Here is a 25,892-nt window from a genome sequence, read left to right on the forward strand (position 1 = left end):
CCCTATGAACAATTTAATATAGGTTTGGTTTTGTCCACTCTTTCGATAATGAAATCTTGTCTGGCTCATGGACTATCCTTGTAATAATAATAATAATAATAATAATAATAATAAAAATAATATATAGACATGCAGCAAAGGTCATCGGGATTCGGGACTCGAACATGGTGTCACGCTGGCATTGTAGGCTAGGGTGCCTGGGGCCTGTTCCTCGAAAGGTGAATTAAATAAGCCTGGATTTAAGTCAAATCCAGGCTTGACAAAGTCGGGTCCGTATAGCCTGGTTTATTCGGTTCCTGGAACGCCAAGCTAGGCTGAAAAGGAGCGACTTTGTTGAGCTAGGCCTTGTCAAGCCAGGCTGTGTCGAGCCAGGATAATGAAGCCAGGCTTCACTTATTTCTATAAAAGACCATGAAAGTCGATAGCAGAATCCTTGAACTTGACCAATCATGGAGCCCAAAACCAGAGCGGCGTTCTTCTCTGTGGCTGAACAGCAGCACTGCAGCAGCTCATGGAATCTTACAAGGAAGTAAAATTTATAATAAGCAAGAAAGGAAACACGGCCGCAATAAATATAGATCCAGGGAGAAAGCGTGGCAAAGTATTGCCGACAAATTAAATGCACAAGTTGTCCAAAAATATGCAATTAATTTATATACAAATCCATAAATATATAATTCAGTTAGGTTTAAACATAAGGAGTTTAAGTGAATGTTGGAATTATAATTATAAACACTTAGAATAATTTTCTAATTTCAAATTTCTAAAATCGAAGATCTACAAGGGAAAAGCTTGCCTTTTGGCGGCCGGGGGTCCACGGTCCACGGGGTCAACGGGGGTCCGGGAGTACACGGGGGGCCGGGCCCCCCGTGTACTCCCGGACCCCCGTTGACCCCCAACAGAGGTCTGGGGTATACGGGGGTCCACGGGGGTCCACGGGGGTCCACGGGGGTCCGGAGGTCCATGGGGGTCCGGGGGTCCACGGGGGTCCGGAGGTCCATGGGGGTCCGGGAGTACACTGGGGGCCGGGCCCCCCGTGTACTCCCGGACCCCCGTTGACCCCCAACAGAGGTCTGGGGTATACGGGGGTCCACGGGGGCGGGGGTCCACGGGGGTCCGGAGGTCCATGGGGGTCCGGGGGTCCACGGGGGTCCGGAGGTCCATGGGGTCCGGGGGTCCATGGGGGTCCACGGGGGTCCGGAGGTCCATGGGGGTCCGGGGGTCCATGGGGGTCCGGGGGTCCACGGGGGTCCGGAGGTCCATGGGGGTCCGGGGGTCCACGGGGGTCCGGAGGTACACAGGGGGCCGGGGGTACACGGGGGTCCGGGGGTCCACGGGGTCGGGGGTCCACGAAGGGGGTCCATGGGGGGCCGGGGACCCCCGGCCGCCATAAGACAAAAACATTTCGGGCTTGTAGATCTTTGATTTTCGCATAAGAATTGAATAAGTGTAGAAAAACTCATTGGTTTATGATTGGAGTCATTGGACTAACAGCTATTTCACAAAACTTGAAGAACAAGGCACTGGATTAATAAAGCTTGGCTGTTAGCCTGCTCCTGACCAGGCTAACTTCACAGCTAAATTGCCATGGTAACTAAGCTAGGCTTGCTTCAATTCTCTTTTGAGGAATCGGATAAGGCTAAACTTAGCCAGGGTGAACTGGCTAAACTAATCTTCAAGATAATTCACCTTTTGAGGAACCGACTCAGCTCTAATCCTGGCTAAATTAAGCCAGGATAGGTGGTAAAGCCAGGCTTTAGCTCTAATTCACCTTTTGAGGAACAGGCCCCTGGACCACCACGCCGCAGCCCAGGCCTGAATGACATAGTTAATAGCTTTTCTTTCTCCCATAGTTTCATCTTGATTGATTGATTGATGTACTTTATTTAGTAAGACATGAGAACAACAGTACAAGGAAGTACATATTCATAATACAAGGTCTATTAAACTGGAAGGCTCATAAAGCACTAAGCTTGTTTAAAATTAGATCCCCACGCACATGAATTATGATGGTATAATGAGTTCCCATACCGGGAGTCGAATCCTACTTGCTAGACTATATGGCACCATCTGACGCCAGGCGACTTTCATGAAAAAAATGTATTTTGGTCTCATGTTGTTGCTACGACTGGCTGAAAACTGCTGTTTGGACGCCATCTAGTGTCCATCAGCAGACACTACATCTGTCTGAGGATATGGGTGTAAAATGTATTTCAGATTTTAAATATTTTTTACACTAGGTTAGGGGTCTTCAACAGGCCTTATGTAATCAAATGCATTTACATCAGTGTGTTCATGTAGTCTATCATGTCATTGAATCATTTCTACTTTGGTACTTGGTACTTTTCTTTGAAAAAAAGCAAGACTCTCCCCACTGACATTGGCAAGACACACCATCTCCGCTTTACTTCTCGTATCTGCATAGTTTCGCGTCTCGCGTGGCTATCGCCACCTGCTTCCGGTCTCCTAAAAAAGCGTCCGCCTACTTCACGCAGATAGTACCTGCCAACCTAATTATAGAATAGCAGATCTTCAAGCTCACAACACATTGAAATGCGTTGTGAGTGATGGTGTAATGGTCTAATTGTCAGGCTTTCACCTTGGAGTTTTCATGTTCAAATCCCAGTCCTCCAACAGTTGATGGAGTGCTTTAAATTTTCGAAGGCTAAAATACAAAAGAACAACTCAAAAGCACTAGAAGTCAAATCTGGGGTTGAACAGGAAAGTTACAATATTATATTATGCAGCTTTAAATGCTGAAGTATTTCAACTTTACTAACTGAAAGCTAACATACAACAGAATGTGTCAACAATACTTGGAGACATCTGCTGTGAGTCACTGAGCGATGGTGTAATGGTCTAATGCTCAGACTCTCAGCACAGAGATTCCATGTTCAAATCACAGTTATTTTACATAAAGAAATTCAATTATCTCTCCCTGCTGTAAAGTAGGCCACAGGGCTCTACTCTTGTACAAAAGCCAATGGATGGTTTATTTTGATTGACCAACCATTGACTTGATTGTTTTGATTTTGTAAAATGTCAGGCATAGAGTTATCCCCCTCAAGGATCCCTGGGGTCCCTGGACCTCACTTTGAGAACCACTGTCCACCACAGAATACAATTTCTCACTAAATCTATTTACTAACTAAACCAATAACCAGCATATATGTAGTGTGCTTGCTTGGGTTGCTCATTTGGCATTTGAATCATACTCTGTTAATACTGGGCTCACTAGCTCAGTCAGTGTATGATTACACAATGTCAAAAGATAAGATAAATAATCAACTAAGTGTTCTTTATAATTTGTTGTATAACTGTTGCGTTGGCATTGATTACACATTTTCAGGGCTGGATTTTGTCACCTCACTGTAATGACCTTATTTTTGGCATCACAGATACAGAAGATAATAGTCTTCATGAGTTACTTAGGCTACAGGTTGGGAAAAGCCATGTAAACAAAAAAAGGGGGAAACAGCGCCCCCTGCGACGTCGTATGGACGTCCAAAACGGACGCCCAAACGACGTCTGAGTCAGGACCTCAGTCAGTAAGTAAGCTGACAGAGTGAGGTCCGACTCGGACGTCGTTTGGACGTCCGTTATGGACGTCCATACGACGTGGCAGGGGGCGCTGTTTCCCCTTTTTTGCTGTGTTTTTGCAACTAGTGAGGTCCGACTCGGACGGCGTATGGACGTAACGTTGTATGGACGTCATATGGTTGTGCGCACAGTGGGGGTAGTGCGTTGCAAAATGCATAAAGAAATAGTTGAATATATTCCTTCACTTCAATAAATCAAATATGATTGTTATTAACTAACTACCATAAAGAACATAATGTAAAGCAGGCTAAAATAATTATGTCAACAAGGCAGGGATGTTAGCTGGTATTATCATTATTATTATTATTATTATTATTATTATTATTATTATTATTATTATTACCCTTATTATTATTATTATTATTATTATTATTATTATTATTATTATTATTATTATTATTATTATTATTCATGAGTCACATGACTATCAAGTATATTGGTCTCATGTTGACATTTGCTCAATTAGTGCATTTCCCCCACTGATATAATAATAGTATTCTGTATTTTTTGTATAGTGTAGTGTAGTACGGTGGTTCTCAAACTTTTTATTTTTTTATATATATTATCAAGGACCCCCGAATTAATGTATTTGGCCGTGGATCTCAATACAAGATTTGTGTTGACTAATTATGGGTCCTGATCCTACCCAAAACTTATCATCTTGGGGTGCCTGCTGGCCTAGCGGTCCAGGTGCATATCATATATACTGGTGATCCAGCTTGCCAACATGTAATGGGTTCAACTCCCGATCCGATCCCGACGACCCTTCCAACAGGAGATATTTTTCCAAGGGGGGGGGGGTTCTTGACCACGCTGGGGGTCCCCCCCAGGACATTTTGAACAAAGTAGATGTAATTTCCAGTATTCTGGTGGATTTTGGGAGTTTGACACTTTTATCAGGCTTTACTTACATAGGATACATGAAAAAGTTAAACGTAGCTGTAATCTCTCATATTTAATAATACCATTTTGCTGTGGACCCCCTGGTCACTGACATGAGTGACATCACAAGGTATTCTTCATTTTACGTATGGTCCAGTATATTATTAATTCATATCAGTCACTGTATTCCAGTGGGGCAAGGCACCCTACTGTAAGTCTTAAACAAAATATATAAAACAACCCTAACAGTGGGATAAAATCAATAGAGTATGCACATGCGTCACTTTTCCACCATGACATCTGAAATACATTTTACACCCATATCCTCAGACAGATATAGTGTCTGCTGATGGACACTAGATAGCGTCCAAACAGCACTTTTTAGTCTTTTTAGTCAGTCTGTCCAAAAAGAGGGTTAAACACTTATACCTCTATGATTGAAACACACCCCAAACACACACACACGAAACGTCTTTTTAAAAGCTGTTTATTTAAGATGTGACGGATGTCAACACAACAATCTGAAGGGAACAACAAACGCTTCAGTTAAAATAAGGTGACCGTTATTTAAAATGATTAAGCAACAAAAACAGAACGATTGATGGAGTAATAATAACCAAGAATTAAACATGACTAAAATACAATAATTATGGGTCATCAACATCAACTGTAATCACAAAGAGACACAAGACACAATTAAGGGAACATCTTTATGTATCAGCTAACAGTATGGAAACTGTATAAGGCTATAAATATGATTTGTAATCAAACTGTACAATTTGTAGCTGCCACAGGTTCAACAAATGTCCACGCCTCATACTGATGTCTTTTATGGGTTTTTATTTCCACAACTCTCCAAACTCCTCCAACAGTAAAAAATGTATTCAGTTAAATACAAAAATGTACCAGTCTGGTGTAGCCTGATTATCAGCCTGAAGCTGCGTGGATGGGCGGGGTCTAGGGTCTGGAACCGGGCTAAGTCTGGTGTTCACACTGTCACAAAATAATATATTTAGAGATTAAGCATCATTAGAATAATCTCATTGCGTTTATATACAAATGATAAATTATCAATACAAATAATTGGTTTTCTTCCCCTACATATTCATAATCAAACAGGGAAATATGTTTGTCACAGTCAAGTCCTGACAGGAGTACTGTTTATCTGTGCTGTCGGGCAGAAACCAGCTGTGTCCAAATTATAAACTTTTCAGAAAAAAAGAAACAGAACAGAAATCTCACGAGTTCAATTCCCAAGACAGCTAGTTTATCTATCCTGGCAATGTTTCTTTGGCACAGTACCTCTAGTACGGCTGGCTTTATATCCTACCAGGAGCTCATGTACTGCTGGCTTTATATCCTACCAGGACCTCATGTACTGCTGGCTTTATATCCTACCAGGACCTCATGTACTGCTGGCTTTATATCCTACCAGGGCCTCTAGTACTGCTGGTTTTATGTCCTAACAGGACCTCTAGTACTGCTGGCTTTATATCCTACCAGGACCTCTAGTACTGCTGGTTTTCTGTCCTACCAGGAGCTCATGTACTGCTGGCTTTATATCCTACCAGGACCTCATGTACTGCTGGCTTTATATCCTACCAGGACCTCTAGTACTGCTGGCTTTATATCCTACCAGGACCTCTAGTACTGCTGGCTTTATGTCCTACCAGGAGCTCATGTACTGCTGGCTTTATATCCTACCAGGACCTCTAGTACTGCTGGGGGGTGATGGGTGGGCAGGGGGGCAAGATGGAGCCATCCACCGTCCACTGCGCTGTGAAGTCATCACCTGGAGACGACTGGAGCAGCTGTGAGAGAGAGAGAGAGAGAGAGAGAGAGAGAGAGAGAGAGAGAGAGAGAGAGAGAGAGAGAGAGAGAGAGAGAGAGAGAGACAGACAGACAGACAGACAGACAGACAGAGAGACAGAGAGAAAGAAAGAAAGAGATTGCTCAAGACACCATCTCCGCTTTACTTCTCGTATCTGCATAGTTTCGCGTCTCGCGTGGCTATCGCCACCTGCTTCCGGTCTCCTAAAAAAGCGTCCGCCTACTTCACGCAGATAGTACCTGCCAACCTAATTATAGAATAGCAGATCTTCAAGCTCACAACACATTGGAATGCGTTGTGAGTGATGGTGTAATGGTCTAATTGTCAGGCTTTCACCTTGGAGTTTCCATGTTCAAATCCCAGTCCTCCAACAGTTGATGGAGTGCTTTAAATTTTCGAAGGCTAAAATACAAAAGAACAACTCAAAAGCACTAGAAGTCAAATCTGGGGTTGAACAGGAAAGTTACAATATTATATTATGCAGCTTAATGCTGAAGTATTTCAACTTTACTAACTGAAAGCTAACATACAACAGAATGTGTCAACAATACTTGGAGACATCTGCTGTGAGTCACTGAGCGATGGTGTAATGGTCTAATGCTCAGACTCTCAGCACAGAGATTCCATGTTCAAATCACAGTTATTTTACATAAAGAAATTCAAAACCATCTAATTCAATTATCTCTCCCTGCTGTAAAGTAGGCCACAGGGCTCTACTCTTGTACAAAAGCCAATGGATGGTTTCTTTTGATTGACCAACCATTGACTTGATTGTTTTGATTTTGTAAAATGTCAGGCATAGAGTTATCCCCCTCAAGGATCCCTGGGGTCCCCGGACCTCACTTTGAGAACCACTGTCCACCACAGAATACAATTTCTCACTAAATCTATTTACTAACTAAACCAATAACCAGCATATATGTAGTGTACTTGCTTGGGTTGCTCATTTGGCATTTGAATCATACTCTGTTAATACTGGGCTCACTAGCTCAGTCAGTGTATGATTACACAATGTCAAAAGATAAGATAAATAATCAACTAAGTGTTCTTTATAATTTGTTGTATAACTGTTGCGTTGGCATTGATTACACATTTTCAGGGCTGGATTTTGTCACCTCACTGTAATGACCTTATTTTTGGCATCACAGATACAGAAGATAATAGTCTTCATGAGTTACTTAGGCTACAGGTTGGGAAAAGCCATGTAAACAAAAAAAGGGGGAAACAGCGCCCCCTGCGACGTCGTATGGACGTCCAAAACGGACGCCCAAACGACGTCTGAGTCAGGACCTCAGTCAGTAAGTAAGCTGACAGAGTGAGGTCCGACTCGGACGTCGTTTGGACGTCCGTTATGGACGTCCATACGACGTGGCAGGGGGCGCTGTTTCCCCTTTTTTGCTGTGTTTTTGCAACTAGTGAGGTCCGACTCGGACGGCGTATGGACGTAACGTTGTATGGACGTCATATGGTTGTGCGCACAGTGGGGGTAGTGCGTTGCAAAATGCATAAAGAAATAGTTGAATATATTCCTTCACTTCAATAAATCAAATATGATTGTTATTAACTAACTACCATAAAGAACATAATGTAAAGCAGGCTAAAATAATTATGTCAACAAGGCAGGGATGTTAGCTGGTATTATCATTATTATTATTATTATTATTATTATTATTATTATTATTATTATTATTATTATTACCCTTATTATTATTATTATTATTATTATTATTATTATTATTATTATTATTATTATTATTATTATTATTATTATTATTCATGAGTCACATGACTATCAAGTATATTGGTCTCATGTTGACATTTGCTCAATTAGTGCATTTCCCCCACTGATATAATAATAGTATTCTGTATTTTTTGTATAGTGTAGTGTAGTACAGTGGTTCTCAAACTTTTTATTTTTTAATATATATTATCAAGGACCCCCGAATTAATGTATTTGGCCGTGGATCTCAATACAAGATTTGTGTTGACTAATTATGGGTCCTGATCCTACCCAAAACTTATCATCTTGGGGTGCCTGCTGGCCTAGCGGTCCAGGTGCATATCATATATACTGGTGATCCAGCTTGCCAACATGTAATGGGTTCAACTCCCGATCCGATCCCGACGACCCTTCCAACAGGAGATATATTTCCAATGGGGGGTTCTTGACCACGCTGGGGGTCCCCCCCAGGACATTTTTAACAGAGTAGATGTAATTTCCAGTATTCTGGTGGATTTTGGGAGTTTGACACTTTTATCAGGCTTTACTTACATAGGATACATGAAAAAGTTAAACGTAGCAATAAAAGTGCCATATTTAATAATACCATTTTGCTGTGGACCCCCTGGTCACTGACATGAGTGACATCACAAGGTATTCTTCATTTTACGTATGGTCCAGTATATTATTAATTCATATCAGTCACTGTATTCCAGTGGGGCAAGGCACCCTACTGTAAGTCTTAAACAAAATATATAAAACAACCCTAACAGTGGGATAAAATCAATAGAGAGTATGCACATGCGTCACTTTTCCACTGTGACATCTGAAATACATTTTACACCCATATCCTCAGACAGATATAGTGTCTGCTGATGGACACACTAGATAGCGTCCAAACAGCAGTTTTTAGTCTTTTTAGTCAGTCTGTCCAAAAAGAGGGTTAAACACTTATACCTCTATGATTCAAACACACCCCAAACACACACACACGAAACGTCTTTTTAAAAGCTGTTTATTTAAGATGTGACGGATGTCAACACAACAATCTGAAGGGAACAACAAACGCTTCAGTTAAAATAAGGTGACCGTTATTTAAAATGATTAAGCAACAAAAACAGAACGATTGATGGAGTAATAATAACCAAGAATTAAACATGACTAAAATACAATAATTATGGGTCATCAACATCAACTGTAATCACAAAGAGACACAAGACACAATTAAGGGAACATCTTTATGTATCAGCTAACAGTATGGAAACTGTATAAGGCTATAAATATGATTTGTAATCAAACTGTACAATTTGTAGCTGCCACAGGTTCAACAAATGTCCACGCCTCATACTGATGTCTTTTATGGGTTTTTATTTCCACAACTCTCCAAACTCCTCCAACAGTAAAAAATGTATTCAGTTAAATACAAAAATGTACCAGTCTGGTGTAGCCTGATTATCAGCCTGAAGCTGCGTGGATGGGCGGGGTCTAGGGTCTGGAACCGGGCTAAGTCTGGTGTTCACACTGTCACAAAATAATATATTTAGAGATTAAGCATCATTAGAATAATCTCATTGCGTTTATATACAAATGATAAATTATCAATACAAATAATTGGTTTTCTTCCCCTACATATTCATAATCAAACAGGGAAATATGTTTGTCACAGTCAAGTCCTGACAGGAGTACTGTTTATCTGTGCTGTCGGGCAGAAACCAGCTGTGTCCAAATTATAAACTTTTCAGAAAAAAAGAAACAGAACAGAAATCTCACGAGTTCAATTCCCAAGACAGCTAGTTTATCTATCCTGGCAATGTTTCTTTGGCACAGTACCTCTAGTACGGCTGGCTTTATATCCTACCAGGAGCTCATGTACTGCTGGCTTTATATCCTACCAGGACCTCATGTACTGCTGGCTTTATATCCTACCAGGACCTCATGTACTGCTGGCTTTATATCCTACCAGGGCCTCTAGTACTGCTGGTTTTATGTCCTAACAGGACCTCTAGTACTGCTGGCTTTATATCCTACCAGGACCTCTAGTACTGCTGGTTTTCTGTCCTACCAGGAGCTCATGTACTGCTGGCTTTATATCCTACCAGGACCTCATGTACTGCTGGCTTTATATCCTACCAGGACCTCTAGTACTGCTGGCTTTATATCCTACCAGGACCTCTAGTACTGCTGGCTTTATGTCCTACCAGGAGCTCATGTACTGCTGGCTTTATATCCTACCAGGACCTCTAGTACTGCTGGGGGGTGATGGGTGGGCAGGGGGGCAAGATGGAGCCATCCACCGTCCACTGCGCTGTGAAGTCATCACCTGGAGACGACTGGAGCAGCTGTGAGAGAGAGAGAGAGAGAGAGACAGACAGACAGACAGACAGACAGAGAGACAGAGAGAAAGAAAGAAAGAGATTGCTCAAGACACCATCTCCGCTTTACTTCTCGTATCTGCATAGTTTCGCGTCTCGCGTGGCTATCGCCACCTGCTTCCGGTCTCCTAAAAAAGCGTCCGCCTACTTCACGCAGATAGTACCTGCCAACCTAATTATAGAATAGCAGATCTTCAAGCTCACAACACATTGGAATGCGTTGTGAGTGATGGTGTAATGGTCTAATTGCCAGGCTTTCACCTTGGAGTTTCCATGTTCAAATCCCAGTCCTCCAACAGTTGATGGAGTGCTTTAAATTTTCGAAGGCTAAAATACAAAAGAACAACTCAAAAGCACTAGAAGTCAAATCTGGGGTTGAACAGGAAAGTTACAATATTATATTATGCAGCTTAATGCTGAAGTATTTCAACTTTACTAACTGAAAGCTAACATACAACAGAATGTGTCAACAATACTTGGAGACATCTGCTGTGAGTCACTGAGCGATGGTGTAATGGTCTAATGCTCAGACTCTCAGCACAGAGATTCCATGTTCAAATCACAGTTATTTTACATAAAGAAATTCAAAACCATCTAATTCAATTATCTCTCCCTGCTGTAAAGTAGGCCACAGGGCTCTACTCTTGTACAAAAGCCAATGGATGGTTTCTTTTGATTGACCAACCATTGACTTGATTGTTTTGATTTTGTAAAATGTCAGGCATAGAGTTATCCCCCTCAAGGATCCCTGGGGTCCCCGGACCTCACTTTGAGAACCACTGTCCACCACAGAATACAATTTCTCACTAAATCTATTTACTAACTAAACCAATAACCAGCATATATGTAGTGTACTTGCTTGGGTTGCTCATTTGGCATTTGAATCATACTCTGTTAATACTGGGCTCACTAGCTCAGTCAGTGTATGATTACACAATGTCAAAAGATAAGATAAATAATCAACTAAGTGTTCTTTATAATTTGTTGTATAACTGTTGCGTTGGCATTGATTACACATTTTCAGGGCTGGATTTTGTCACCTCACTGTAATGACCTTATTTTTGGCATCACAGATACAGAAGATAATAGTCTTCATGAGTTACTTAGGCTACAGGTTGGGAAAAGCCATGTAAACAAAAAAAGGGGGAAACAGCGCCCCCTGCGACGTCGTATGGACGTCCAAAACGGACGCCCAAACGACGTCTGAGTCAGGACCTCAGTCAGTAAGTAAGCTGACAGAGTGAGGTCCGACTCGGACGTCGTTTGGACGTCCGTTATGGACGTCCATACGACGTGGCAGGGGGCGCTGTTTCCCCTTTTTTGCTGTGTTTTTGCAACTAGTGAGGTCCGACTCGGACGGCGTATGGACGTAACGTTGTATGGACGTCATATGGTTGTGCGCACAGTGGGGGTAGTGCGTTGCAAAATGCATAAAGAAATAGTTGAATATATTCCTTCACTTCAATAAATCAAATATGATTGTTATTAACTAACTACCATAAAGAACATAATGTAAAGCAGGCTAAAATAATTATGTCAACAAGGCAGGGATGTTAGCTGGTATTATCATTATTATTATTATTATTATTATTATTATTATTATTATTATTATTATTATTATTATTATTATTATTATTATTATTATTATTATTATTAATACTATTATTATTATTCATGAGTCACATGACTATCAAGTATATTGGTCTCATGTTGACATTTGCTCAATTAGTGCATTTCCCCCACTGATATAATAATAGTATTCTGTATTTTTTGTATAGTGTAGTGTAGTACGGTGGTTCTCAAACTTTTTATTTTTTTATATATATTATCAAGGACCCCCGAATTAATGTATTTGGCCGTGGATCTCAATACAAGATTTGTGTTGACTAATTATGGGTCCTGATCCTACCCAAAACTTATCATCTTGGGGTGCCTGCTGGCCTAGCGGTCCAGGTGCATATCATATATACTGGTGGTCCAGCTTGCCAACATGTAATGGGTTCAACTCCCGATCCGATCCCGACGGGGGGGGGGGGTTCTTGACCACGCTGGGGGTCCCCCCCAGGACATTTTGAACAAAGTAGATGTAATTTCCAGTATTCTGGTGGATTTTGGGAGTTTGACACTTTTATCAGGCTTTACTTACATAGGATACATGAAAAAGTTAAACGTAGCAATAAAAGTGCCATATTTAATAATACCATTTTGCTGTGGACCCCCTGGTCACTGACATGAGTGACATCACAAGGTATTCTTCATTTTACGTATGGTCCAGTATATTATTAATTCATATCAGTCACTGTATTCCAGTGGGGCAAGGCACCCTACTGTAAGTCTTAAACAAAATATATAAAACAACCCTAACAGTGGGATAAAATCAATAGAGAGTATGCACATGCGTCACTTTTCCACCGTGACATCTGAAATACATTTTACACCCATATCCTCAGACAGATATAGTGTCTGCTGATGGACACTAGATAGCGTCCAAACAGCAGTTTTTAGTCTTTTTAGTCAGTCTGTCCAAAAAGAGGGTTAAACACTTATACCTCTATGATTCAAACACACCCCAAACACACATACACGAAACGTCTTTTTAAAAGCTGTTTATTTAAGATGTGACGGATGTCAACACAACAATCTGAAGGGAACAACAAACGCTTCAGTTAAAATAAGGTGACCGTTATTTAAAATGATTAAGCAACAAAAACAGAACGATTGATGGAGTAATAATAACCAAGAATTAAACATGACTAAAATACAATAATTATGGGTCATCAACATCAACTGTAATCACAAAGAGACACAAGACACAATTAAGGGAACATCTTTATGTATCAGCTAACAGTATGGAAACTGTATAAGGCTATAAATATGATTTGTAATCAAACTGTACAATCTATTCAGTTAAATACAAAAATGTCCCAATCTGGTATTCACACTGTCACAAAATAATATATTTAGAGATTAAGCATCATTAGAATAATCTCATTATGTTTATATACAAATGATTTATTATCAATAGAAATAATCCGTTTTCTTCCCCTACATATTCATAATCACACAGGGAAATATGTTTGTCACAGTCAAGTCATGACAGGAGTACTGTATTGTAATGTATGTAAAATGTACACAGCTGGTTTCTGTGCTGTCGGGCAGAATCATCACTTTACCCAAATACAGCTCAAGTGGAGTTTTTTGACCATTCATGTTTTTCCGTCTGACTTTCTGTCATTCTAATCAATGATGGAAAAAACAGCAGATAGGTGGTTTGACCTACAGTTTGATGATACAATGGACTTAGGAGGTTTAGTCTTTAAGCACTTTTTAATACTTTTCATTGGTTAAATATTTGTAAAACCCACACACAGACACAAAGGGTGTTCAATAGCACTGATTTATGAAAAATGGAGATAGCTGGTTTCTTCCCGATAGCGACATTATGGTATGTATGAATGGTACTGCATTATAAAATACAACATATTAATACAAATGGCTTACAAGGCCACTGTGGGCTGATGGCTAGATGATGATTCTATGGTGACAGCCCAGAACAGAAAATCTCACAAGTTCAATTCCCAAGACAGCTAGTTTATCTATCCTGGCAATGTTTCTTTGCCACAGTACCTCTAGTACTGCTGGCTTTATATCCTACCAGGACCTCTAGTACTGCTGGTTTTATGTCCTACCAGGACCTCATGTACTGCTGGCTTTATATCCTACCAGGACCTCATGTACTGCTGGCTTTATATCCTACCAGGGCCTCTAGTACTGCTGGTTTTATGTCCTACCAGGACCTCTAGTACTGCTGGCTTTCTATCCTACCAGGACCTCTAGTACTGCTGGCTTTATATCCTACGAGGACCTCATGTACTGCTGGTTTTATGTCCTACCAGGACCTCTAGTACTGCTGGCTTTCTATCCTACCAGTAGTACTGCTGGTTTTATGTCCTACCAGGACCTCATGTACTGCTGGCTTTCTATCCTACCAGGACCTCATGTACTGCTGGCACTGACAGATCTAACCTGTTAGTGATTACTGCATGTACGGCAACGCCCCCCCCTACCTCAAAGAACTCCTCACACCAAAACCCGCCACCCGAAGCCTCCGCTCCAACAATACCAACCTCCTTGTTGTCCCTGACACCAACCTCCGCACCATGGGCGACCGGGCCTTCTGTCGCACAGCCCCATGTCTGTGGAATGCCCTCCCAGACCACCTGAGAGCACCACAGTCCACTGATGCTTTTAAAAATGGACTAAAAACCTACCTTTTTAAAAAAGTATTTTTCTAATTTTTATGGACTTTGTTTTTATTTCTAAATTTTGCCTCTTAGTTTAGCCTAGTTGGGTCTATTAATTGTTTTGTTGCCTATGCTGTTTTTATACCTTGCTTTTAATTGTAGCACTCTGAGATTCGTAAGAATGTAAAGTGCGTTATAAATAAAATGTATTATTATTATTATTATTATTACACCAGGAGAATACCAGGTGAACCACTTAAACCCTCGATATACACAGTGAAACGGACCTGAGTTTCAACTGTACTCTCGTTTCCTTTTACACCAAATCTCTTTGTCAGAAATAGCAGATCTCCAAGCTCACAACACGTCACATTTTGACGCGTCATGAGCGTGGACATCAGCTATTTCTTGTGAACGTTCCCCCCAGAACAGTGAAATTTGGGGTTCAAGCGCTGAGTGGTCCGGTACTACGCTGTGCTCCTGGGCGATGGCCGCCAGCTCCTTCAGGAACTCTGCGTACAGGATGACAGCGAACACTCTGCTCCGGGCCTGGGGGGGATGGGCGGGCAGGTGGGGGGTGATGGGTGGGCAGGATGGAGCCATCCGCCATTCTAGAACCATGTGACGGTATGCCAAGGCGCTGTGAAGTCATCACCTGGAGACGACTGGAGCAGCTCTGAGAGAGAGAGAGAGAGAGAGAGAGAGAGAGAGAGAGAGAGAGAGAGAGAGAATGGGGTTAAATGAAAATGTATTTTAAGTTAACTAGCAGGGGTTCACAAAGTGGGGTCCAGGGACCCTCAGGGTTCCTTGAGGGGGCTACAATTAAAATGGACCCTTACATGTTTGTTACTCTTGAAGCGTACAAATACAACAAAATGGACCATTTGGCTCCATTTGTACACTCTCAGAGTTATGGGGGTCTTTGAGATTAAAACGTCTGAGAACCACTGGTCTAGAGGGGTAGTCGACTCCATAGATCATGGTACTAAGTCTTAGACCTGAGACCCATTCTAAAAAATGCTTTCTAAATCCATTTCTGAAAAACCTGTGTGTGTGTGTGTGTGTGTGTGTGTGTGTGTGTGTGTGTGTGTGTGTGTGTGTGTGTGTGTGTGTGTGTGTGTGCGCGCACACGCGTGTGTGCGCACGTGTGTGTGTGTGTGTGTGTGTGTGTGTGTGTGTGTGTGTGTGTGTGTGTGTGTGTGTGTACTGTATATATATATACCTCTGATCTTCATGTGTTGGTCTTTAGCCAGTAGGAACCTCCATGCCTGAGTGATGACAGCTGGCCATTCTGGTCTGCTGGACACATACTGTTCTATCTGCACGCGCACTGAAACTAGCACCTACACACACACACACAACATTTTTTTTAAATATATTTTTGGGGGCTTTTATGCCGTTATTTATAGCTTATAGTGGAGATGGACAGGGAACAGGGAGAGAGAAGGGGAGAGACATGCAGTAAATATCGCCGGAAACAGGACTCAAACCCGCGATGCACTGTCAGGCTACATTGGAGCCACACTAAGTGCCAAAGTGTTTTATCCTTTTGACCGATAATTATTGTACAAATATATCTTCATGTATGTGCTTTTCTTCCTATGAAAACATCAATCAATCAATCAATGTCTGAGTGTTTACCTGGTATAATGCGCAGTGATGTTGAGCTGGTAGTGTTTGTGTGTGTGTGTGTGTGTGCGTGTGTGTGTGCGTGTTTACCTGGTACAGTGTGTGTACGTTGGGCTGGTATTGTGCGTGTGCGTTGCCGGTGGTTGTCCCTGGCGACGGAGTCTGAGCAGAGGGAGGGGTTTGTGGTTTTCTTCTCCTCTCCTCTCCATCACTCCCTCCGTCCTTCTCTCGTTTCTCTCCATCGCTTTCACGCTTCTCTTCTTCCTCGTCATCTTCCTCTTCCTCGTTTTGAGACGGTGGGGAGACGCCATCAGACGGAGCCGACCACAGGAGACACGCCCTGGACAAGAGACATGCCAGATCAGAACACCCAGGCTGTTATAAGAACTAATGAAACACTAAATTGGACTAAACTAAAACTAAAATAAATTGGAGGAAAAATGTATAATGCTAAAACTATCTTCAATTAAACTATTCAAACTAGTCCATGCTAACCTGTTAGCAGTCGATACAGCCAGTCTTGCGTTCCATCCATTGGAAACTCACAACCTTGACTGAAACCAACACTGTCTGCATCTCTCTCTCTCTGTGTGTGTGTGTGTGTGTGTGTGTGTGTGTGTGTGTGTGTGTGTGTGTGTGTGTGTGTGTGTGTGTGTGTGTGAGAGAGAGACAGACAGAGATACAGAGAGAGACAAAAAAATAGATAGAGAGAGAGATACAGAGAGACAGAGAGAGAGGGAGTTGATTATACAATCTTGTTGCACTGTCAGAATACAGTAGTGGATGGAAATACACATGATCTATTTTAGTTTTTGGAAACGTGTTTAAAGTATGCACACCATTTGGATGGAAACTTAACCACAGTGAAGTGACGAGGGTTACGGACGATGCCTGTTGGTGCGTGTGTGTGTGTGTGTGTGTGTGCGTGCGTGTGTTCTCACCTGCTCCTTTGGGCCAGTGTATGTGCTCAGAGTGTGAGTGTGTGTGTGTGTGGACACCAGGAGGGCATGAGGAGCAGCAGAGAGGTGCAGGAGGAGTAGACGTCTCTCTGTGTGAGAGAGGAGCGCTCCCTCACACCCAGATGCTCACATGGGATCAGCTATCTACACACTAACACAATACACACACTATTTAGATTACAAAAATACTAGTTCTCACCGTGGGGTCAGGGGACAACCAGGGGTCCAAATGTTGACCTGTTCTGGTCATGTTTAATGTGCTCTACTATGAATATGATTTGAGTTGCGTTGAGTTACCGGTCTGTAACTCTGAATGGAACAAAACGGACTGATACTGATGTTCAGATCACTTACACATGATCATAACTATGACAAAAGGACGTAGACATTGTTGTTTTTATTGCCTTCTGTGGTCGACAGGAAACATTGAGAAAAACAAAAGCACAAATATAGATACAAAACAAACAATAATGCAAAAACAGACAGAAAAAAAACTATCACAACAATTAGATAAATAAAATTACCAACACAAAACAATGGTCTCAAACATAAAAGCAATATAGACACATACATAAATATAAGACCAGAGTAAGTAAGACCAAAAACTAAATTAATTTAACATGTATATCCCATCATAAAGAATGTAAAAATATAAATATAACATACCACGCCATACTCATCATGAGCTCAACTAAACAGAGGAACACATACTAACAGGCTCTGTGTGCATAACTGCAGCCCTGATTTCCAGACGGGGTTTCCTGTTCCTGTTGATTGGCTTGTAGGCAGATTTGAACCGTAAACACATATGATGACACCTTCAGGAAACCGGGAACTGATCAGTCAGCCGTGTTGTCACATCACAGGTTTTACAGGTGTAAATCAGTGGGTGAAATATGTTTTTGTGCTAGCTCCATCATTTTGTAGTTTTCAGAAAGGAAAAGAAAAAAAAGGGGTGGTTGACTGAAAGGAGGACATGGAGAAAATAAAACAGCAAAGACTACAGTTCTGCACAGAACCGATAAATGTGTTCCAGTCATACTATTTGTAAGCAAGATGCCATTTCACATTCTTTTTTAAAGGTGTTTCGTTGCTTGTCGGGCTGATCTCTTTTGACATGGGTTCCCAGATTGCTGTCGGGCAGAAACCCTTGTATCTCCATATTTAAACATTTTTCGTAAATTAATGCCATACTGTTCTACTACAGTGTCATACAAAAGTAGTAAAAAATAGCCAAACGTAATGTAAGGATAAGGATAATTCCTTTAACAGGTCCGTTCATGAAAGTCCTTGCGGTCTTGTTTCTAATGAGGGCCTGTGAGCAATTAGGGGTTAAGAGTCTTGCTCAGGGACAAATTTCATTTCATCGACACATTTGCTGGCCTGGCCTGGAATCGTACCTGGGGCAACCAGGGCCTCTGGCTCCCTAGGCGGGCTCACTAAACACTCAGCTATGGCCGCATGTAGTTCAGCTGTTTTGGTTATTATTGTAAATAATAAATAAAGTGAAAGTGTTTTTTTATAAATATTGAACAAATGAAAAGTATTAACAAGAGCTTGTGCTTAAATAACTACATTGGATCCATTTCATGGAAAGTAGCGTTTTTTGGACATACAAGGTTTCCACCCAACAGCTACAGTTTACTTCCCATGTGGATCATTTGGATAGGCAGTCATATTGTCCTGTAAATGACTACGGGACGGGATGGTATAGTGGTCACCAGCACAAGACCAACACCGTCGCTCGCTGCACTGGCATCCTTTGGATCAGGAAATGTTGTACTGTTGTTCATGATCAAAACATGTAAAAATCCCTGAGTTACACCAAAATTTTTCTCGTGAAGTAGTTTTGTAATTATTATTGCCAATGATTATAAAGACTGCTTTGTCCGTTTAGTGACGAGGCACCACTGCCTGCCTTGCGTTGCCAACACAAACCCAACAGTTACATTACAAATGACGTCTGATCGGCTGATGATGCAAACAATATTGACAAAATGACAGAAAAAGGTTGAGCCACAGCAATCTGAGAGAAAGACAATAGAGAGAAAGAGGGCAGAAGAAAGTAGAGTCCATGTACAACTGGTACTCACGTTCCATGCTACTGTTTCACCGCTGTACGCAGAAATGTCACTGCACATGATATTATTAAATATTAGGGCTCCTAGGGGGTCCTCAGAGTAACTACAGGGGGGCCGCCAAATTATTGTGTGATGGGGACTTTTTTTTACACTAACCACTTGAACCTTATCATCCCTATTCTTACATTAGCCGAAAATAGCAGATCTACAAGCTCACAACGCCTCGCACTGCGAGGCGTTGTGAGCTTGTAGATCTGCTATTTTCGGCAAATAGCTCTTGGTGTACAGCGGAAAAAAAGAGCGGACCAAGTACAGAGCCAAAGGTGAAGTTTACAACGTATTGAAGGTTAAAGTGGCTAAATGTCTGAAAACACATTCAACATGAATCCAATATGTAATGGGGGGGGTCCCTGCTTCATCTCTCTCTCAGCTAGGGGGTCCTTGGCCTGAAAAACGCTGAAAACCCCAGGTGTAGAGGGTGGCACGGGTCTGCCCGGCAACCAAAGACCCGAACCGAGAACCGAGCCGGGTCCAAAATATTGACTTGTCCCTCGGGTACGGTCGTGCTCGGTCCAGGGCATCTGAAATGGATGGATTTGTAGTCTTATGTGGTGGTGGTGATGATGGTGGCTGGGATTCGTAGTTTTTTATTTAGCAGTGATGGCCTGCAGGGTGTTGGTCCTCTTCATGATGTTTGGCACAAACAGCAGTCCTGAAGCTCTCTCGATGGTGTCTATGGGAACCAGAAAGCGCTCCAGCGGGGTCTTCTCGTCGACGGGCGAGTTGGGCATGATGTAGGAACGAAGCTCCACCCCGTTTGACCCCTCCAAAATCAACACCTGGACACGATAAACAAATAGTAATAATTCATGATAATGGCATTAGTTATGCCTTTTTTATTATGAGTTCAAATGGAAGAGTCCTAGACCACTGATTACCAGTGGTGTAAAGTAACTAAGTACATTTACTGAAGTACTGTACTTTTAGGTATTTTTTACTTTAGTGGAGTATTGCCAATTTTCAATACTTTTACTCCACTACATCTCTGAGGAAAATATTGTACTGTGGTCCACTACAATTATTTGAAAACTTTAGTTACTAGTTACTTTGTAGATATAAATTATTATATTATAAAACATACATTAACGGTTAACCACTTTAGCCCTATTTTATACATAGGCTATTTTCAAACATTTTAGTACTTTTACTTTTGGTACTTTAAGTATATTTACTGATGTTTTGACCCATATGTTGTAAAAAAAACAAACAACAAAGAACAAAGAAAACTTATATTTAAGTTATTTGTAGTTCATTTATATATATTTTTTACAAAGCCTAAAAGGCAAACTGAAATGTAATTTTCATTCATATGTCCCAATGTTCAATGCCAAGAACACACAATGAAATTGTTAATCGCAATTGTTTGTGCGACAATTAACGGTCAAGTAAAATGTCATGATTGTGACAGGCCTAGTGGAAAGAGGCCATAAAAACAGGAGACCTACCTTGAAGAAGTGTGTTGGCACGGCAACGTGGTTTCGTCCCAACACCTGGTACTTCACATACAGCTTCCCATCAGGCTCCTGTCTACACACACACACACACACACACACACACACACACACACACCAAACATAAACACACACACACACACAAAGCAGTCATGAACAACAACATCAATCAACCTTTATCCAAACCTCGCTAATGATTTAAATTCACTAGGTTTCAGTTCATTCCAGGTGTGTACTGTAGGTGTACTATACCTGGGCAGGTACAGCGGTCCGGTGCAGACGTAAACATTGCGGTAACGTGTGGTCAGTGAACGACACATTTGCTCCAGATTGTTCCATGCCTTCTGGTTCATATGAGGATTCTAGAGCAGAGGAGAGGATGACTGTTATTATGGTGTGTGTGTGTATCAATGCATCACTGTGTGTGGTCACACCAGTACAACCACACCAGTGTTGATTTTGACAGCAACTTTTGATTTTGTTTTAGTAATAGTCTTTTGAATAAAATTCCATTTAGTCATATTTTAGTCATCTGAAATGTTTTAGTTTTTTAGTCTAGCTTTAGTCGACTAAATATCATAAGATTGTAGTAGACTAAATCTACATTTGATTTAGTCTACTAAAAATGTATGTTGGCGGTGCCTTGATGGCGTCGTAATGGCTGATCTTACACTTGGTTGCATGATGAAAATAGACGATCTACAAGCTCACAGCGACGCGTTGTGAGCTTGTAGATGTGCTATTTTCAGAGCAACACCTGAGCGCAACCAAACATAAAATGTCTTGTCTTCTAGTTCTACTGGATCTCTTCTCCACTAGTCCCTCACTTTTTTATTTGTTGACGAAATTGTCAATATATTTAGTCTAGTTTTAGTCATCATAGCTTAGTTTTTATTTAATCTTCATCAGTGAAAAAAGGTAGTCAACGAGTTTTTCGTCATAGTTTTAGTCGAACCACACTCCCTTCTTAGAAATGTAGCGGAGTCTAAATATTTGTTTATTTTATTCATTACACATTTTGTGCGAGGGAAACAAATAAATCTTCATTATAAAAATCTGGTCTGGAGGTAAAAACACACCAACATAACCAGCGAAAACCCGATGCATCCCAACAGATAAATATCGGCTACTGCCATCGGTGAATGTATTATTCATTATTATTATTATTTGCCAATACAACGATGGCAGTCAACGAGGCAAATATCGTCCGATACCAATATGCAGCCAATATAATGGTGCGTCCCTGGTATTATTACAGTACCTGTGGTGAGACGTTGCTCAGGTAGAAGGTGTCGTCCATGGCCTTTTGGTTCCACTTGTGATTGCCTGCTGCAGCCAGGTGACCTCTGTCAAAGCCACTCCCCTTATAGTCTGCGTTGGTCGATCGGTGGTACACGTGAACGCTGGGAATCAAACCGCATAAATATCAGCCACCAATAGAAGAGAACCGCACAGAACATCCACCAATAGAAGAGAACCGCACAGAACATCCACCAATAGAAGAGAACCGCACAGAACATCCACCAATAGAAGAGAGCTTTCTTAAGTTAAAATGTTTAACCCATTAAGACCGGGAACGCGGCATCCGTGTCATTTTTAGATTTCTTTGGCTATTAAAAAAATAGCAGATCTACAAGCTCATAGTGCGGCACTCGGTGCCGCGCTATGATCTTGTAGATCTGCTATTTTTTTAGAAAAATCGTGAAAATGTGTGCAAAACTTTGAATATATACTTTTTAAAGCGAACATTTACAACTCAAATCTTTGCTTCTGGGGGTCCCTGGAACAAAATATGTATTTGGCTGGGGTCCGCACTCCGCAGGCAAATACATATAATTTTGGGAGGTCCTTAACATGAAATAGTTTGAGCACCACTGATACAGCAACATACGTTTTTCAGAAACCAGTTTTTAGATTATTTAGAAGACATGTGTAGATGTGTTCCCGGATTGAAGGGGTTAAGTTAAACTGTTTAATGGAATATTATTACTACTATTATTATTAACAACAACACTAATACTAATAATCATCACCTGTCATCTTCTTTGAAGTTACAGTTGTTCCTGTTTGAAGGTCCAGTGATGGAGGAGGAGTTCAGCTGCTCTATTACCCAGGATGCCGTGCGGGTGCGGGGGTCATAGGAAGTGACATAGGACTCTCTGGTCTTGACGTTGGCCAATGAGGGGAAGCCGTACTTCGCTACCGCCCCGCCTGGTACAGGTGTGCCCCCCTGGTACGCCTGAAACACAGACCATAATAATGACCATTATATTCAAACCAAACTGCTTCTGATATAAATAAAGAAATATTAATTACCGGTAATTGCACACACTGAAAGTGAACTTTACTGATACCAAGAAAGTGGAGCATATCACTCCAGCTCTAAGATCTTTACACTGGCTACCTGTATGTCAAAGAATCGCATAAATAGAAGACAGGTAATCACCATAGGAAGCACCATACATAGAAGACAGGTAATCACCATAGGAAGCACCATACATAGAAGACAGGTAAGCACCATAGGGAGCACCATACATAGAAGACAGGTAAGCACTAAGCGCCATAGGAAGCACCACAGAAGACGCACCATAGAAGATTGATTGATTGATTGATTGATTGATTGAATACTAATATTAAACAGTTTGCAAATAGTACAGAGGTAGGATTTTACAATGATTGTTAAGAGGATAACATTTAGCCCTTTAAGAAGAAGACAGAGAAGCACCATAGGATCAAGTTACATGGAAAGCTTTTATGTAACAACATAATGTATTGGAGGTCCCTGCTTGGTCTCTCTCTGACCCCTGGTCTACACTGACTACAGTCATGAGGAAACAGTGTGTTGACAGTGATGAGTGACCACTAACTAGTGCATTTACAGTATAATAAACGTAGTGACCGTCAGGTCGGTGGAGGAGGCCTCTACACTGGGTATGGGGACGACAGGGAGGTGACACAGGAGACCATGGAGGTGTGTGTCCTCCTCCTGATGTTTCTCCTGCTTCTTCTCCCTTAAAGCAGACACTAACAGACCCAGACCCGTTCCCACAGACACCCCCACCCCGCCCACAAACCACCGAGACCTCAGAACCCGCTGCATTCTGTCAGATAATCATTCATGTAATGAGAAGAATGATAACAATGATATTAAAGGCTCTTTTTTGAGGACAAACTTGGTGCGGTTCCTCTCTCTATGGTTTCATGGGTCGCAGGGTTATGACGTTAACCGGTGTTGCCAGGTTTTGACAGGGAAACAAGCAGTAATGTCGCTCGAGGTCGCTGATGTATCTGCATTAAGCAGGGAGTTCCGTCGCCTTTATACCGTTGGCTGCTGTCCTGGTGTCACTACTGATGTCAGTTAGTGTCAGTCATATATCCATATATGGAAGCGGGCTTATGTCAGTTATGCCCAAACCTGGGACTATAATGTCAGTCCTGGACGTTTCGGTTATCTCCATATACCAGTGGTGGGAAAAGTACTCAGATGTTTTACTTACTGCAATATAGAAATACTCTGTTACAAGTAAAAGTCCAGAATTCAAAATTTACTTAAAGGAGGAGTTCACCCAAAAAATTACTTATTTTCCATCAATTGCACACCCCATGAAGCCTTGAATCCATGGATTTATTTTAGTTTTTGTGGCATTCCTAAGCTAATCATTTGATTCCCGTCTCCTACTGGCTAATGTATCCGGTAGGAGACACAAAGTAGATTATTTGTGTCTCCTACCGGATACACACCCGGTCATCAAATTATTGGCTTAGGAATGCCACAAAAAACAAAATAAATCCATGAATTCAAGGCTTCATGGGGTGTGCAATTGATGGAAAATAAGTCATTTTTTGGGTGAACTCCTCCTTTAAGTAAAAGACCAAAGTATTGGCATCAAAATATACTTAAAGTACCAAAAGTAAAAGTACTAAAATAGCCTAGGTATAAAATAGGCTAAAGTGGTTAATGTATGTTTCATAATAATCATAATTTATATCTGCAAAGTAACAAAAGTTTTTAAATAATTGTTGTGGAGTAAAAGTACAATATTTGCCTCTGAGATGTAGTGGAGTAGCAGTAAAAGTATAGACAATGGGAAATACTCCAGTACAGTAAAAATTCCTCAAAACAAAAGTGTACTTAAGTACAGTACTTGAGTAAATGTACTTAGTTACTTTACACCACTGTCCATATATGGAGTTCCAGGAGGGGTTCTCTGATGTCAGGGGCCGGGCTAGGTATGTTAGGTATATGATCTCTCCATCTATGGAAGGTTGGGACTTGGCATCGAATGGGTCACTAAAGGTCGGGACTGAATAGGTCATTCATCCCCTTATATAGGTTTCTGGGCATCATGCCATGATCCACCTTGCGGTGTTATCCATCTATGGCTAATACTGGCAAGTATGCCCTGAATGTTCTTTACAAGGTCTATGAAAACAGTGTTCATTTTGACAGCAAATTCTGATTTAGTCTTTAAAGTCTTTTAAGTAACACACCATTTAGTTTTTGTTCTATTTTAGTCTTCTGAAATTGTTTAGTATTAGTCTAGTCTTAGTCGAATAAATATCAAAATCTTAGTCTTTTAGTCTAGTCTAAGTCAACAAAATTAACACTATGAAAACAAGCCCAAAAGAAGCGAGCCCTTCGGCCTTTAAACATTGGCTATTGGAAAATAGCAGATCTACAAGCTCACAACTCATGGCGATGCGACGATCTGCTATTTTCCTAAGAAAAATCTTGAAAACGATTTGACATTTTAACATCACAAACCCCCCCCAATTATTTACAAGCAACTTTAAAGAAAAACAAGCCCAAAGTCACTTATAATAAGCAGACATGGCAACACTGGACATAACTCAGTAGACTTCTTTTTGTTGTAGTTTTATGGCATCCATAGGCAATGCATTACCGCCACCTGCTGTTCAGCTCAGAGCACTTCACTTTCAAATCTGTCCCACCACAGACCTGGTGCTCTAATCTATTCTAAGACGTTATTATGACTAATTATGCTGAATCCTAAATGGGTATTTCACTTTAAAACACTTGTGGGTTCATTTTCCACGTCTAC

The 25,892-nt window shown here is 41.3% G+C and overlaps 1 protein-coding gene across 1 annotated transcript; it reads right to left on the minus strand.

Moving 5' to 3' along the window:
* Positions 1–19,678: 19,678 nt before the first annotated feature.
* LOC308101829 (endonuclease G, mitochondrial-like) lies at positions 19,679–23,956 on the minus strand. Its single transcript, XM_080451330.1, has 6 exons — positions 23,729–23,956; positions 22,863–23,068; positions 22,091–22,232; positions 21,082–21,191; positions 20,824–20,905; positions 19,679–20,157 (listed from the first exon to the last, which is right to left on the minus strand). The coding sequence occupies exons 1-6, from the start codon at positions 23,927–23,929 to the stop codon at positions 19,966–19,968; spliced, it is 933 nt and encodes a 310-aa protein (XP_080307456.1). The 5' UTR covers positions 23,930–23,956; the 3' UTR covers positions 19,679–19,965.
* Positions 23,957–25,892: the final 1,936 nt, after the last annotated feature.

The sequence above is a fragment of the Gymnoscopelus braueri genome (assembly GCF_963280865.1).
Source record: "Gymnoscopelus braueri genome assembly, chromosome: 15".
NCBI classification, from domain to species: domain Eukaryota; kingdom Metazoa; phylum Chordata; class Actinopteri; order Myctophiformes; family Myctophidae; genus Gymnoscopelus; species Gymnoscopelus braueri.